The sequence below is a fragment of the Sinohyriopsis cumingii genome, chromosome 7 (genome assembly GCF_028554795.1).
Source record: "Sinohyriopsis cumingii isolate HCF-2022 chromosome 7, ASM2855479v2, whole genome shotgun sequence".
NCBI classification, from domain to species: domain Eukaryota; kingdom Metazoa; phylum Mollusca; class Bivalvia; order Unionida; family Unionidae; genus Sinohyriopsis; species Sinohyriopsis cumingii.
This window is the reverse complement of record NC_142967.1, coordinates 109438905-109456722: the sequence shown is the minus strand read 5'-3', so window position 1 is coordinate 109456722 and position 17818 is coordinate 109438905. Positions and strand designations below refer to the sequence as shown.

The following is a 17818-nucleotide window of genomic DNA, read 5'->3' as shown; positions in this document are numbered from 1 at the left end:
CGTTTACAACCAAGAGACTATTTTATCACAAATTTAATTCGTTGATCCACTCTTTTAAAACATTTATTTGCAGAAAATCAGATTAAGATATTAAAAATGTATTGCTGAACTTTACAATATGAATATTTTGAATATGGAAGTTTTCAATTTTTTTTATTAAGCATTTACATGAAAATATTCAAAAAAATTAAACATTGAAATTTATCAACAATAATTTCCCTCCATCATGTCCTAAAATTAACATGTACAAAAAATTATCTCTTTTTTATGCTGAATGTGTATGAATATAAGACTGACGTTACATGCTAATTGCGAAATTCATATTTAGTTTCCATCCTGATTTATTTATATCCTGAACTATTACACACTATGAAAGATTAATTGGAATCATGTTCGCTATACGTTCATAATCGTTTATATGTATTCAAATCACAAAGCAGAGGAACGGAAACATGAGTTTCGAGTAACACGGAATAGAAAGTAATTATATTATTGTTGAAAACTGGAACCTAAGCCCTAATTTTGATATATTCGAGAATTAAACTAAATATAATAAAACTTTATTAGAGAACCTGCATTGAATATGACAATAATTAAAATATGCATTTGTAGACTTTACATTTTAAAGTCAGTTTTATGTTACTAACAGGTAGGAATTATTTTAATGAGAAAAAGTGCACCCAAGGTTTTATTGACAATATCTACTATAATTTATTCTTAAGTCTGATAAGAACGAATATATATATATATATATATATATATATATATATATATATATATATATATATATATATATATATATATATATATATATATATATATATATACATATATATATATATATATATATATATATATATATATATATATATATATATATATATATATATATATATATCTTTGTTTATTTGTTAGTTTTTTATGTTTTTGTATTTGATTATATGCCATGGGTTATGTAAAACTTTATTTTATAAGACCTTGTCATAAATCAAGTTTATTTTCTTCATGACCTGACTAATTGATTTTTGTTTCGCAAACAGCGTGCTTATCTCAATCTGAGCCAAGAACATAGAAAATTTCCCATGAAATGTCTGGTCTACGGGTTGTTTACCACACTTCACGATATAATTTTATTGACAGATCTTATAAGTATAACTAAGATTTTATCTTGTTAACATTTGGAACATTCTATAATGAATGGTTCCATTAAGTAATATTATTTCATGAAAATGCCAGTTGTGACATAGGTCTAGTAGTGAACTTTAAAGTCTTCTTTACTGCAAAGATACATATTAAAAACTTGAAATAGCATCTTACAAAGAAATCAGTGCTATTGTTCTGTCCAGTAGCTGCGTTTTGTTGAAATTATTTATTCATCGGAAATACAACGTGCTCATCTAAATCAATATTCTTGGAAAGAGATAATAACTGGGAATGATAGTGAAATTCAAATAAGGATATCTTCTTCGAGTGTACTATTGTGATTCAATGAAAGACTGCAGGCACATCGCCACACCACAGTCTACCATAGGCACATGAACGCTTCCAGGGTTGAATTTATTTTAGAATACCACTACACTATATTCAAAACTGTGTTAGAAATTCTGGAATTGTTTGGGATTAAATCGCAATACCGTATGTTATTTTTACGCTATCATCTTGTATTATAGGGAGGACATTATTTGTTGAATTTTACAAAACGTAATGGTTTTCGGTCTTTTCTGTTACTTTGGGTAAGAATAAAGAGTCGTGTATATATATATATATATATATATATATATATATATATATATATATATATATATATATATATATATATATATATATACTCACAATGTACAACTATATCAAGCTGCTTTTGGCTTGTTAGTAGACCATTGCTCCATGACTGCGCTGTGGCCTCACACGTGTAGGTCCCTGTATCCTGCCTTTTGAGGACGTTAAACCGCAATACATTGCCCTTATGTCTATCCTTCCATCGAATGACGTTGGGCGTTGGATTTCCTTTGGCTTCACATATGACTGATACTGACTGGGTCTCATTTACTATTAGGGGACTACTGACATTATATATGATGACTGGATAGTCTGCAATTAAATATGACATGATATAATTTATTTTCGGAGAGCTACTTACACATTTATATCAGTGCATTTTCATATAAACTATACTATAATTCTTAAGTTTGAATGCAACGAGGCTACAATACATGTCGAATTTAATCCTTTGTTCCTCTGATATCATATTATTAATGTGCATCAGTGAGAACAGGCCATTATATGTGCTGTTTCAAAATATTTCTTCTTCTGTCTGAAATGCTATTCCTCTTACATTGCAAAGACGAATATCAATCCACTCAGCACACAAAATATTCATCCACTCAGTCGCCAGTACATAAAACGAAATAATAATATTAGTTAGTTTCTGTATGAAGCAACCTTTCGAAAACATGAATAGATAACTTAGCCTGACAATTTTTTTCTCACACTTTATCACTTTTAAATAACTGACCAAAATGCAGAGAAATAATTATAAACATAACACGGACAGAAACGAAAATGGTTCGAAGTGTCTCGTCCCGCCATAATCCGGGAAGGTATAACAGGGTTATAAAGAGGTCTTTTATAATATTAAGGCAGCAACTTTAACATTAGATATTTCCAAGAATCACTGTAGTCACTGGAGGCTATCCATGAACATAGCAAATATGTTCATAAATGTTCGTAAAAATGATAACTATTTCAATCATTTTGTCACTCTTATGTACTGTGTTATATAATATAAATCTAAACTATTAATCATTTTAATGTGCTTTTATGATACATATATCTATTGCACGTGCTTAATTCCTGATATATCCAACAAAAAGACAATGTTGATAAATATGAAAATGTTTTTAACAAATACGTAAAACTAAAGCCATTTATAGGTCATTACCCATTTTATCCTAAATTAAATTTTACTGTGATTCTCATTATCTCCTAGTAAGTTATATACCCCTATTTCGGCCATTACACCCATTGTTTTAACGAATTTTGAAACAAGTAATTAACATTTGTTGTATGATTTAAGACGTTTGCAGATCTTTTGTTTCCGCGCGGTATTTAAGAAACTTTAATTAATGCAACATAGAAATGTTTATTAAAGTGTAACCATACCTTAAATCTAACATCTTCCTTTGTCAAATACAAATCTGGTAAAATCTATACATCCCAGATGAAAATTACTATGGTAACCATATTGCAAAGAAGTACGCGACATATTTTTGATTTGTTCAACCAGTTTATTATGTTGATTCAGAGTTTTCTCTTTGCTTTCACGTCAATAAAGAGTTTTTGATATTTTGTTTACAGATGTGTATTTATTGGTTATTGGTTACCATTTTGATCTTCCTTTCTTGGATAAGAAGTTGTTGTTGTTGTTGTTGTTGTTGTGTTTAACGCCATTTTTCAGCACACGATATGCTATACATGGATGCCAGTATTAATGGTGGAGGAAGAACCCGGGAAAACCCCAGAAAGAACCACCGACCCACGAGAAGCTATTGGCAAGCTTTCTCACATACCCACATTTGTCGAATCCGAGACTCGAACCCACGCAGATAGAGGTGAGGTGGCAGTGATTCGTAACGGAGAGATGTTTAGACCACTCAGCCACTCGGAACCCCATAATAGGAAGTAAATCATAAGAATGCTGATATTTTCTGGCGTCGACGTCGTTCTCTCATTGTTCCTGCTTTTTCTGTAACTAGTGAACTCTAACAATACATGTAGGGATTTCATGCAAATAAACATTTACTAACGTTTTGTAGATGGGAAATGCTTCTTTATGTTGCCCTATCACTACAATGGAAGGGCATATAGTTAGTCTCGTGTGTGTACGTCAATTCTTCTGTCTCATCTAGTTTAAGTTTTACGTTTAGGTTCTATTCAAAAACTGTGTTGGAGCATTCGCTTTCTACGAACGCATTTCTCGTCAGCATACATTCATACAAGAATGGGCGGCGGTTGGCGGGATGGAGTGAAGGGCTAAGGTACCCCGTGATTGCTGCACACGTTAATAGAACTCAAGGTACCTAACTTTGACAGGTGATTTTATATTCAAATATTGCATGCATATAACGCTTATTGTCCTGATATTGCCCATGTTTTCTTATATTCTGAGACCCAGCCCGTGTCATGTCTTGAAAGCGTTTGATATATGCACCATACCATATAACCACATGTACACACTTTTTGATAATGGATATGCCACATAATATGTTTAAACAATATTGGTTCCTATTTTTTGTCTTACCTCAGTTTTGCTTTCACACTCCATTATAAACTGATCAGATCCCTGTACTAATTTCATATCTTTGAAAATGTATTGATTTCCACAGACATCCCTGGCTATTTCGACTGTTTTACAATAAGTTCAACATGGAGATTTGCATGTTTTAAATTACAAATACACGTTCTCAATAATGAAAACAAATGGAAGGTGAAACTGTCATGTCTGTTAAATTCAGGTGTCTTCTAAGGCGGTTATTTATGTATGTGTAAATGGAATAAAGTAAAATCTATGTACACTCCAATACTTTACCTGATCCAATACTGGACGAGTTTAGTGCACTTTTGTAAGCATTAGCGAACATTTCGACTCTTCGAAATCAACGATAAAACTCTGGAGCACCTGTAGCATTCTATAACATATTTCTGGTCAATTTAAAATGAGAAAAAAAATCGAATCATTGATTTCTCCGTATGATTCCAATGGTTATGCTGATCACCTAGTAAATTCCAGTAAATAGAACAAGTAATGTAAGTTGTATCAGTAGATTTCATGGTACCACATACACGTTTTTACAGCCAGTATGTACATATAAAGTAACTCTTCAAATGGTTGTGGGTCATAATTGTTTTTCAATAAATGTATACGTATACTGCATTGGTTGTATTAATTCATATTAAATTTATTTACTTTAAGCGTTTGTAACAAAAACAAAAGATTGTAATGTTATATAATGCTTCTGTTTCATTGTAACATGAAGGCTTAAGTACAACTTTTGTCTCATTTGTAAATTTTGATGTGAACTTTTAGGTACATTTAGATGGCGCTATACAGTTTCGCATTTTGCATAGGGTTAGGACTTTAAAGAAAAAGAATGTCCCCGGATTTCCTCACTGGTTATACTGGCTATTTAAAAACAGACCTTGTATATCTTAGGTATAATGAAAAGAACCTTTAATTCCCTTTATTTTGGTGTATGATTGATGGGTGTACTGTGGGTTATAGAGTATACAGCTTGGCCTTACTTCAAATGTGCACCTTTCAAAAAAGTGCTAGCTCTACTTGGTCGTTTTCACTTCCTGAACTTCAGAGGTCAATTGTATAAAAAAGAGCCGATAACTTTTTTTTACATTTTATATATTTGGTAATTCATTCATTGCACTTTCAGAAGCTGGTATTGTCTAGTCTGGCAAAATTCATTTTCCCTATTTTAATAGCTGCTATGTATAGTGTACTTTAGACTAATTCAGACTGATTTTTTAACACAAGGGAGCAGTCATTTTAGTTAGCAGTGTTCTTAAATCATGTAAAATTTCCAAAAGTACAATATCCAAAAGAAATATCATCCACATTACATTAATGTAGCATAGAGGTATGCAAACATTCTCTCCACTGTGCATGTTTTAAATGCGAACTACTTCACCTTACATACGTCACTCTCTCAAAAGTACATATTGTCTGGTGAGCGCCACCTTAGCATTTGATCTTCGTAGAAATGTACGGATGCAATAAACGATGCATCTCTAACAACACGTGTTACTGTCGCAAAATGTTCAGTAAAGTCGTATATCAGCTAGTTAGTTTCGTGATATTCTTGTCGCGTTTTATGCGACATGTAAATCAGTAACAATGATAATAAACACAAATTACTGAGAAAGATAAAATCGATTTGAAATTTTACTTTATATATTTAATTAAGATATAAACATTTTACATACATCAAAAGAGAAATTCTAGACAATTTTGATGATGGATAATTGTTCTGATTAATCGTATACTAAACTGGAAAATTCGACTATCATATTTTTGTATTATGAATATCTAAACAATATTTTGTGTATATCTTTCATCCCTAACATAAGGATCTATAACTAGTGTATTCGGTTGGATGGGATATAATGCTAATCACAAACAATAAAGAAGATATTTCCAAACCGGCCATATTTCGAATGTGTTCTCGTCACTTCTGACCGTATAATATGACACATTAAAAATATTTGCCTGCAAACAGTACAAATACATTCAATAAATTCTTTAAATTAATTACAATCTGCAGAAATATACATCTGGATGTTAATGGCAAGAGTTAGACAATAATTGCGCAAAGCTATTAAGAATAATGTTTAACCTCATTAAAAAAATCTTTAATGCAATTTCGTATAGTGATCAGATATTACACAAGTCTCAATATGGACTATATTAAAAGGCTGCAGGAAAATTGATATTCTGGCTTATTATATTATTGATGTTTAATTAAAATTTTCTCATGATTTTATAATCAGTTTTTCTTGCCCAAGCCAACGTAATATAAGTTATATTATTGAAGACATTCAGATCACCATCTATGAAGCAAACACTGAAAATTCAAATTTATTTAAAGCGATAAGCTTTGTTTTAATGCCTTATAAATTTATACGCATTGATAAATGTATTGTAAACTTTTTGAGTTTTTGCTAGAATGTCTTCAGTAGCAATTCATGATCTATAAGTTAAATTTATTTAATTTTTGTCTAACATAAACAGTAACATTTTTGTAATTTAAATTCACCTTCGACACTGAGCTTTGGTTTATAAGACTCGACTGCTCTAGAGGGATGAAAGTTGTAAGCCCGACAGTAGATCGGTTTATCATGATCCCCGTTGCCAGGGGTGAAAAAGAACTCCCAGGTAGTATAACTCTTCATTTCTGATCCACAGTACCATTCTATAACTGGGTCTGGTCGACTCTCTCCAGGAACACAGCTGATGGACACCGTTTTGTTCGATTGCACGTGCAAGATAGATTTGTCTGCAACAGGTTGCCCGTTGAGGTATAGTTTTACTTCAGTTACCTGTACTGTATAAAATAGATCATCATAAGTAATCCACCTGTTTAGAACGAATTGTGTGGGGAACTGTAAAAGTCCCAATTTAGTTTGTCTGGCATAGTGGGAAAATAATGACGCCAACAGCAAACTAGTCAAAGCGTTGAGAGGACATTAATTATTGCCCAAAATGTTACGCATAAAACACACTAATTTTTAAAAAGATCCCCAATCAGTCTCTTATATTATCAATTCATATAGTCACTAAAGAGCTTCGAACATGGCAAAACAAGAATAACGCTAAATAGGTAAATATAATCTCTAAAACATTTGCAGAGTATATCACAAAGAAGTCTAAAACATGAACTATACCAGAAGTGTCGGCCAAAAACAACCTGGATGTTGCGTTAGTGACCTAGATAGTTGATTTCGACCCTGGTAATTTGATGAAAAATATTTATTCTAGAATCAACAATGGATGGCTAGACGGATAAATTTGCTGGTTTTTTTTAGAGTCTAATATAGTATCTTTTATAATAGTGACACTAATGAAACGCCTTCATCCGAATGGTATGTTGGACCCTACGCAACGTATTCGATTTAGTAAAAGCGGTATTTTAATTAAAATGTTTATTTTGGAATTGCTGGATGTAAAACAATATCAATGATACATAGTACAGAACATTGCTATTCGAATTCGAAGTCCTTAACTATTTTTAAAAACCTTTATGCGCAGGAACAAATTACCCTTTATTAAATAGTATAAAGAAGTAGCTTAGACTTACTCTAAAATACAAACACGGAAGCTTACTGTTCCTTCAAAAGTCTTCTTAATAAAACTTACATTCATGACAACATGAAGCTCTTCTTTCTTTCTTTAATCAAGAGCTTGCATCCATGGTATTTCCAATTGATCTAATAATCTATACAAACCTTTGGTACATTCTAACTGGGGATAAGTGGCAAAAATTTAGAATGTTCAAAGATAATCAGGCGCAAAGTAGGCCAATATGAGGACCTCCTCACCACCGTCAAAAATAGAAAGTTGAAATAGTACAGCCATGTCACTAGAGCCAACAGTCTATCCACAACAGTCCTGCATGGCAACGTCCAGGGTGGCAGAAGGAGAGGTAGACAGAGAAAAAAGTGGACTGACAACATCACAGAATGGACAAGGACAAGTTTTGCGGAGAAACAGGCATTGGCATATGATTTAGACAAGTGGAGGGAACTGGTCAGATGTTCAGCAGCACAGTGCCTCAACGACCACACTAGGTCATGAGACATATCAACATGTCAATCACAATCACAATTTGTACTTTTAAAAACAGAACCTCTTCAGATAATGAAGGCATTTAATTTCATTTGAAAGATCGTTTAAAAAAATTTCATATTAAGAATGTATCCGAACATATAAGCACTTGCTGATAAAATGATGTACTACGTTTTCTCAGTAAGTAAACAAATAAAATTACTGTAGATACGTTTCCCATCCAGCATAATAATATTCATTAAAAAATATCATGGTTTTTAATGCTTACTGAGTAATGATCTAAATGTACGAACGTACGTACGTACGTATGTATGTATGTATGCATGTATGTATGTAAGTATATAGGTAGGTAGGTAGGTATGTGTTTGGGAGTGTGTGAGTACGTGCGGGTGTGTGTGTGTGTGTGTGTGTGTGTACGTGCATTCACGCGTGTGTGCGTGCGTGCATGCATGCATGTATGTATATATGATGCATGCATGTGTATGAATGCATGTAGAAATGTATCCATAAATATATCTACACGGGTATAAATGCTTGTACGTATATATAAATATATATATATATATATATATATATATATATATATATATATATATATATATATATATATATCAACATGTACGTGCGCATGTATGCATATATGTATACACATATATCTATACACGTATGCAAGCATGTGCATATGTAGATATGTATGCATGTAGGTGTGCATGCATCTGTGTACTCATTCGATAGCAATCTCGTACATCAATGAAGTTGTAAAAATAATAAAACCTACGCCTCTGCATTTTAAGAAAAAATAATGTTCAACGTTGGAAGTAAATATACAAAGATGATTTTTAACCTTTTGAGTATTTCGTTTTTATGTTATTGACCAGTCTTTAAATTTAGTCAGAAGCCGAGGAAACAAACCAGCTCTAGTTAATTTTTCGTCAAAACAATAATATTTGCTCGAATTACTGCCTAGTTGTAAAATAAGTACCAAAGAGTCCAAATCCTCCATATTAGTGCCTAGTTGTAAAATATGTACCACTGAGTCCAAATCCTCGATATTACTGCCATTGTTAGTGCATAAATTTAATATATCCACTTAAGACAACACAACGGTTAAGAAAATATTTCTTTTATATCTTGACACAAAACACTAACACAATACCTCGAACATACAGCCTACATGCCCCCGAGTCCACTGTTCTTTTAGGGTCAACGTTGTACGCTCGGCAAAATATCATCTTATCATGATCCTTACTTCTAGGGATGAAAGAAAAGGTGTTACTGATTCCTGAGCTCTTATTCTCTCCGCCAATGTACCAGTCTATTGTGGGGACAGGTCGACTGATTCCGGAAACACATTTCAAGGTCACTGTCTCCCCACTTGTAACATTCAGGCTAGATACATTTCGCAAAGACTGACTGCTATGTTCTAATTCAACCTCTGAAACTCGAACTAGTAAAGAAATTAAAGACAGATAGAGAGTGATGCTCATATATATATATTTATAGTAAAATATTGAAATATATCAGCGGGTGAAAATTATATCACCACAGGAGCGATATCAATTTTGGAAATTCTGTTTTTCCGTTAAGGTAATATATTTTTCCTCCTGTATGTCATTCAAACCTGCATTTCCTTATGTATGCTTCTTTCTTTCTCTTCGTCTTCAGCTCCTTCTCTCTCTCCTCTCCTTCCTCTATTCATTTTTCTCTCCTTTCAGTAATGATATACCGATCGTAAAATATGGCAACTATAGACCCATTAGTGTACATTTATGTAATCAATGGGGTGCCATCAATAATAGACTACAATTTAACTCCAAGCAGTAAAATGACTTCAAGCACTACCTTTATATAATTAGATTTTTACATGAGTCATTAAAGCTATCATTAAAGTTAACTTACATCACCCGTCGCTATTTGTCATCCATATAGAATTGTATACCTGTAATACTTTACGACAAACAGTACCCAGAGTTTCGACGAAACAAAACTTGTAGTTAAAAGCAGTATGTCAGTTTTGAAGCAGCAACGTTAACTCGCATCACAATACTGTTTTAGAATACAATGGACAAATATGTCGTTCGTTGACAATTAGCACTGGTTGCAAAGCGAAATTAAGTGTCACTCGAATATTTGATACTGAAATATTTCAATATCGCACTATTATATATATATATATATATATATATATATATATATATATATATATATATATATATATTATATATATATTATAAGACTTAATTTCTATTTTGTTTGGAAATTATATAAATTATAACTCCTACGTATTACATGCAATGAATAAAGTATAACAAACGTTTCTTTTAAAAGAGCAATGTGAAAATACACGAACATGCTTGAGACGAATTATTTATTTAATGCAATAAATACTGTCCTTTAGTTTTCATAAAGTATTCATTTTTAGAAAGCATACCGTGCTTTAGCGTGGCTATAATAAATATAATCCTACTGTCATGTTTCAAGTTGTCTTTTGGTCATTGTCTACCATGCTTGTAACTAACGTACTAAAAGAATGGCAAGGAATATAGGGAAAATATCACATTAGTATTTATAAAATATTTTTTACAACTTTATTTTAGATAAGCGATTTGAAATCAATTGTATGACAATAACAATTTTGATTAATTTGTTAGGAAAATGTTTCCATAGCTGACTGTGGCTATCGATCGTTGTTAGAGGTTAATGATATTTAATTGCCTAATTGAGATTTGTAGCACTGCAAACATTGTTTGACTGCTGTAAACAGTCGTTAGTTGTCATCTGTTTGCATAACGAATATGATACCTAAAAATATGGTGATATTCATAGATACAGACGAATTACCAATGCGTTTTGAAGAGTCACTTTGATAATTTAGGACAGATACATGTTGGTAATAAGCATGCGTCGTATGATCGTATATAGTCATGATACTCTAAACTTTTCCTTTGATTTTTTTCTTTAGTGCTAATGTCAAGGAAGTGATATCTAAAATAAGAATAAAACGATTCATAATATGAACAGAATATCTTCGACAAAATGTGTTTTCTTTTGTTGCTATTTCTTCTAAATATGAATATAGTAAACTTGTACTGTCACAAGTTGGATAATTTCATTCAGTGGATTCACAAGTAAACTATAGACTTGAATTCTATTGATAATAACAACTGCAAGCGTATCTGAAACATTAAAGTAATGAAATTCCGGGGACATCTTGTTAATCACATACTTTCCCCTTGACAGCTGTGCTGGGGCACGTTTAATTGTTGTCATTGCATAATGAAAATTGTTTCCGAAGAAATGTAATAAATAATTACGTTTGTGCTCAAATAAAACACGAGTTTGAATTGTGCGAAAGGTGATTGGGTACTTAAGCGTTATAGTTAAATGTACAGATTACATATGGTGTATTTTGTATACCCAGTACCATAGAGGTCGTAACGGTCAAACCTACATATTTAAGAGTACAACACATGCTTTCGTAGCGGAGTAATACATAAACCTCTTGAAGTTAGACTCATGAGCTCATTCTGCGACCGCATTATGCGATCGAATATACATAACCTGCAAATGCTATGCCATTCGATGTCGAAGAATTTATGTTTCTCGAAGAATCCAAATATTCTATCCCACAAAAGAAATTAACAGTCTTGTTGCTGTTGTCACTCCACGTGGTGTAAATGGGGAGAATGAGACTGCTCATAAAGATATTTTCAGGGAATGAACAATTTCCTCCTACTCCTTTCATCGTTGCATTTGTTGCTTTGTACAATCGAGCTTTCTTGCCTTGAACATTCTAGAATATAAAATATAAAATGCATCTTGTTCCATTTGACTGAGTTATGAATAGGAATGAAGTTGCCCTGGTTTAAAGAAATACATTAGAATTTTGGATACTGTTCTATCTCTTAATGATAAACAATTGTATGGAAAAATTGCGTGTTTGGAATATCTTCTGCAACAGTCAGCTAGTCAGACCATACGAATCAACGTCACATTTTCCTTCTTGTCAAACTATCCAAGAATACACGAATACTTCAGTACGATACATCTGAGCAAAGATTATATTATATACATTCAATAGAAACCGGAATGCGCAAAGACGGGCACTTAAACTATAGTATGTACAGTAGATACGTCATGGAACTTACTTATTCTGCCATACGTTGTATAATAGACGAAAATTATATATATATATATATATATATATATATATATATATATATATATATATATATATATATATATATAAATAGGTTCTGATTATTAAACTTCTATATCTGATTCATCTCAACAGTGTTTTGTGTACTTTCCTAATTGAGAAGTCTATAATTCTCATATAGGCAGGAGACTCGAAATGACTTTCATTGATTTCAGAAATAATTGTATTAATTGTCCCTTCATACAAGTGCCGCTAAGTAAAACTTTAAACCTATCCGAACTTGTAACTTGTTGTTTAATTCAATGGTTAGTATCGTCCTATAAGTACATTTATAATCCGTAGTAAGAGTTCATGAAATCAACACTTTTCAAGGTCAGAATGACAAGGATAATTGATTGTGAATCTCGTAAACAAGCATGGGAATTAAAAGTACAATTGAACGAAATGTTTTTAAGTGTATAACGAACACGCTTGGTTTCGATGCTGCAGCTGAAGTGTGGAAATTTATAGTGACGTCTTGCACTGGGGCATAATGTCTCAGACATTTAGCATCATGTCCTACCCAGAAACATTATTCTAACACAAAGCCGACTAGTTGTAAAACTAACCTCTTAATGCTGAGCGCCTAACGAGGCAGTTGTATGTATCATTTTTACGTCTCTAGTATGACTCGGCCGGGGTTCGAACCCGCGACGTTTCGCATCTGAGGCAGATGCTCTAGCCATTAGGCCACAGTGCGGAGAATTTCAAACACACAAACCGCACATAATTGTTGATGAATTGATTTTATTTTTTATACACATTTAAGTTGCATTTGTGAGTTTGTTCTTCATAATTATATGTTATGTGTAACTGTAGTTTGGACTTGATCTTGTCCAAAATTAGCTTCATTGTGTAACTGACCAGCTATTTTTATATTTAAACAAAAATACATAGTTAATAGTTATCTATGAGTGTAGATTAAATGCTTTGATCATTAATAATGAAATTAAATATAACCAATTGGGTCTAGGTCTGGGATATTGCAATCCTCCAATGATACATATATTGTTTCTCATTTTCTTTATTATAATTCTAGCAATAGATCTTATCGTGTTTACAACTTAGAAGTTCTGGAATGGAACTTTTGACCCTTATCCTGGTTCTAGGTTAGTGTCTTGGCTTTTTATATAATGATATTTACTTGAGCAATTAAACATTCTTGCATTTAAAATCTGAGGAAGAACCATTCTTACTGTTGTGTTCAGTGTTTCATTTGGGTGGAAATATTTATTCTAATAACTTTTTACTGGAAATACCGATTGCTCATCTCCAATATTCTTGGACTGGAGCTTTTATTTGTAATTTTTTATATTAGACAAGAAATGTTTTAGATTATATTACTGTTATACATCAAGATGTTGTTATCACATCGCTACACTACAGGGCATTGGCACATTAGCACACTAGGAGCCGTAGGTACTTCAACACATTCAATATTTGAATTGGAATTCAGTTGGAACTTTATACATTTGAACATGTGATAAATCTCTTAGGATTATTTGGGATTTAGTTTGCATTACTGTAAATTCTTTTCTTTAAAATTTCACTTTGTATTCTAGGGAAATGCATTATTGTTGAATTGTACTAATCTTTTTGTTTTCGTTCTTTTCTCTTACTTATTTTTAGACCAAAGAGTCGTAATATTATATTACTGTTGAGTACGCAAACCTCCAATTTCTGAACCATAACAAAATATTAGTTTCTCCATAGCATCACATATTTTAAACATATCCTGTACATGTAATCTTCCCAAACATAGTTGATGCCTGAAACTTCTAGATACTGCTTTTAACTCATGTGATGCCAACATATTTTTCTCCTTAGTCTATATCAAACTCAAGTTGGAAAGCAACCCAGCCTATTGTTAAAAAAGGATACCGTTTTAATGGGTTTGCCCTTATACTAGTAACGCTCATAATGTCTTAGAAAACCACCATTTTGAAAGACAATTATTTTGCTATATTAATTTTTATTCGTGTTTCAATACAAAATTCATCTATGGCATTAATTTGTTGCTCCAATAACCGAACAGTTTCAACAAAATTAGTCACATCATCTGTACACAATAAGGCAAAGCATATTCTCTGTGAAGAAAATATCCGTATCACACTTACTTCGTAATGTTTGAACTAAACCAAGAAATAGACCCCTAAAATGAAATTGGGGTTAGAAAACATTCTTGTATTGTTCCCGCATTGCAATTACGATTTCTGGTAAGTCCTTTTGGTGTTCGTAAATATATTTTCAAACACGAATACATATTTTTCAAACCTGTAAAACATATGCATCAATACCTTTCTGTGCAGAGAAAAAACAATACATATATAACAGTAAAACCTATTAACACATTTGTTATATATATTTTTGAATAACTGCATGCAAACTGAATATATTATCATAAGACCTGCAGTGCTGTCGAAAGCCTCCCAGAGACTCGTCTATTAGATTTTTGCTTTCTGCCAGTATATACAACCGTTTGTTTCAAATCAATGTGAATAGTTTGCAGTGCAGAGGGCATTTATTATAGAAATTGTCCTGTAGCTGCTTGGGTCATTCATACCCCAATTCTTTAATATCAGACGTATCATACTTTTTGACCCATACTTTGGAAATTACCGCCACTTCAAAGATAATGTTGAAGAGCTCATTAAGGAATATAATAGTTCGTGGTACAGTCGACTGGTAGCAAACAACGGGAATCTTGCCGGGGCACAGATTTATAGTTTTTAAACAATATCTCGATTTGTAATTGGTAAATTCATTTCGAAATTGTGTTACGTGTATACGCTCTTACAAAAAGTAACAAAAAAGAGTGAAGACAACTAGCTTTGTAAAATTTAACAAATAATTTATTTCCCTAGAAAATCAAGAAAAAATGAGAAAAAGAACTTATGGTTTTACGAATCTAATCCAAAATTAATCCAAGAATAAAATAATAGAAGTCATAGTAATTAAAAGTCCGGAATGAAACTGAGTTCGAATCCCGATGAAATTCAAAATGGAAGACGATGATGTCTGTTATAACCTGTGACAAGCTGTAGTGTCAACAGCCTCTTGTTGAATCACAGAAAATATTCCAGCTTATTAATTCTGTATAAATTTCGATACATGTCCTTGTCCAAGAATTAATTTAGAGCATAAGTATTTCCAGGGAAAACAATCACTTGAATTCCCAAACATTTGAAGCAAATAAAATAATTAACCCCAAACTGGACATAACATAAAACATCCTGACTTCTCAAGTGTTAAGGCACGATTGACTATTCTTTCTCAAAACATAAATAATAAGTTTAACTACAACGCAAAACATATGCGCGGATGGGGGTTACATGGTCTTCTTTCTAGAGTCACATGGTCATCTTTCTAGAACAAAATTGAAGCTTTTTACATGCCTAACATCACGTTCTCCCAGCATGGCTTTAACTGAAATTAATGGTTGTTACTTTGAGAAAGAATATAAAAAATTAAAAAAAGGTTGTTTACCATAACTGCTACTCTTTGTGAATCAAGGTCAGGAACTAGGTCTTCATTTGATAAAATGTCTCTAATATTAGCTGTTCTCTTCAAAAATATAGTTAAAAAAATCAGTCAGAACTGAACTCCGTTCTGGACAATATCAAATCCAGTAAACAAAGTTACATTACAATAGAATGTAATGGAATAAGAAATTTAAAACTAACAAACAAACAATTAAATTGAATCAAATATAAGTTAAATCAAATATAAATAACAATTGCCATTCTCGTTTCTTGCAGTACCCTCCCTGTCATCCATATTTTTCATATATGTTAGAATCTGTTAGACTGAAAAGGAACGAACATACTCAAAGCAGTAATTATTTGTTACTTTAAATTCACTTGCATGTACCATGTTATAGTATTTTTGCTTTAACGCTCGTCAGAAGTTGGGGAGGGGGGGGGGGGCGGCGTATTTCTTTATGTATATGCTTATCTCATTGACTTTTCATATAACGACTTTTTCATATGATAACATCTTTTCAACTAGTTTCTACAGTGAACGTCTAGATCAATAACTTGGTTTGTAAATCTATAGTTTCTTATAAGGTCAATTTTTTCTGGCTTTGCGTTACTACAGTCGTGATTAACTTTGCGGGAAATCGAGGAACGTCGGTCTCTGCATATGAACACAAATTTCCAAATATAAAAACCTAAACATTTTTACTCAACTATTGTACTGTACTCAGAAGGTTGAGTGATGAAAACATTGTCAACAAAGTGTTCTGAGTCTACGTGTGTTTTGACGTTTGGAAATATGAATACTACATTCGTAATGAGGTGTTTTTCAACAGTAATACAAGAAATAATTTTCGTTATTGATGAAAAACCTTAACATGAGAAATATTACAAAAACGATAGAAAAGGTACAAACATTTGTTATTTGGAATCTACAGTATTTTGTGAAGCAACGTTTTGTACCAAAACCGAGCCATGATGATCTTTAGGTTCCAATGGTCTCTTAGTATCAAACAATGTACTTACAGAGTAATACCATTTCACACTTGGAGCAGGATATGTGCATGTATCCGTTTGACATTGCAGGGTAACACTGGATCTGGCAAGGTCAAAATCTGTGTTCCCTCCGTAAGTGAGAGACAGGTTGCTTGGGAATGCTTTGAATAAAAGAGATAATGTTTCAGTCGACACTTCTAACATAATTATCACTTATACGAAATGGTGAAGTTCAATGAGAACATGCAAAGCGTTTGATTGGCAATAACTGTTGTGTAATGTAGTTTAGCACAATTCCATTGTTTGGACTCTCAGTCTAACAAAACCTTACATTTCTTGAAATGTTGCATGCATGATGAAGCAGTGTCTTTGTAATATATTTCTTTTGGAACCTTGAGACAAATAACGTTAATAACACTGATTAAAACTATTGTGTACGTAGTAACTTTGCAGATAAGTGAAGTACAAATTTGTCACAACAAGAAACTGGGCTTTCCAGATTTCCTTTTAGTTAAATAATTATACAACGAAGGGTATATCAAATATACAGTGTACATTCTAAACATGTATTTTATTTATATCACATGCAAATGCATATACTTGGGATCAAACGCAGGATTGATTGCAAGCAGTTGTGTTTTGATGGAATGCGAATAATTAATGAACTCTGCACAACCTTTTCCAGTGTGTCCGCTATTAAATTTAGTTCTTTACCTCTTGCGAATAATCGCAATCTATTTTGCAAATGATATGTCGTTTCTTTTAATTTTTGAATTTCTACTTTCATTCCTATTGATT

At 32.3% G+C, this 17818-nt stretch overlaps 1 protein-coding gene across 11 annotated transcripts in view; it reads right to left on the bottom strand.

Moving 5' to 3' along the window:
* LOC149795921 (uncharacterized) overlaps window positions 1-17818 on the bottom strand; it is an 82281-nt gene that overhangs the window by 30050 nt on the left and 34413 nt on the right. For all 11 annotated transcript variants that reach the window (XR_016422448.1, XR_016422447.1, XR_016422449.1 and 8 more), the window contains 5 exons: window positions 17051-17181; window positions 11912-12143; window positions 9507-9797; window positions 6822-7109; window positions 1834-2088 (listed from right to left, as the gene is read on the bottom strand). Coding sequence is in view for 8 of the 11 variants with exons in the window: in XM_089965838.1 (XP_089821964.1) it covers window positions 1834-2088; window positions 6822-7109; window positions 9507-9797; window positions 11912-12143; window positions 17051-17181 (1197 nt within the window). In the remaining 3 variants the exon portion in view is untranslated. The remainder of the gene's footprint in view (window positions 1-1833; window positions 2089-6821; window positions 7110-9506; window positions 9798-11911; window positions 12144-17050; window positions 17182-17818) is intronic.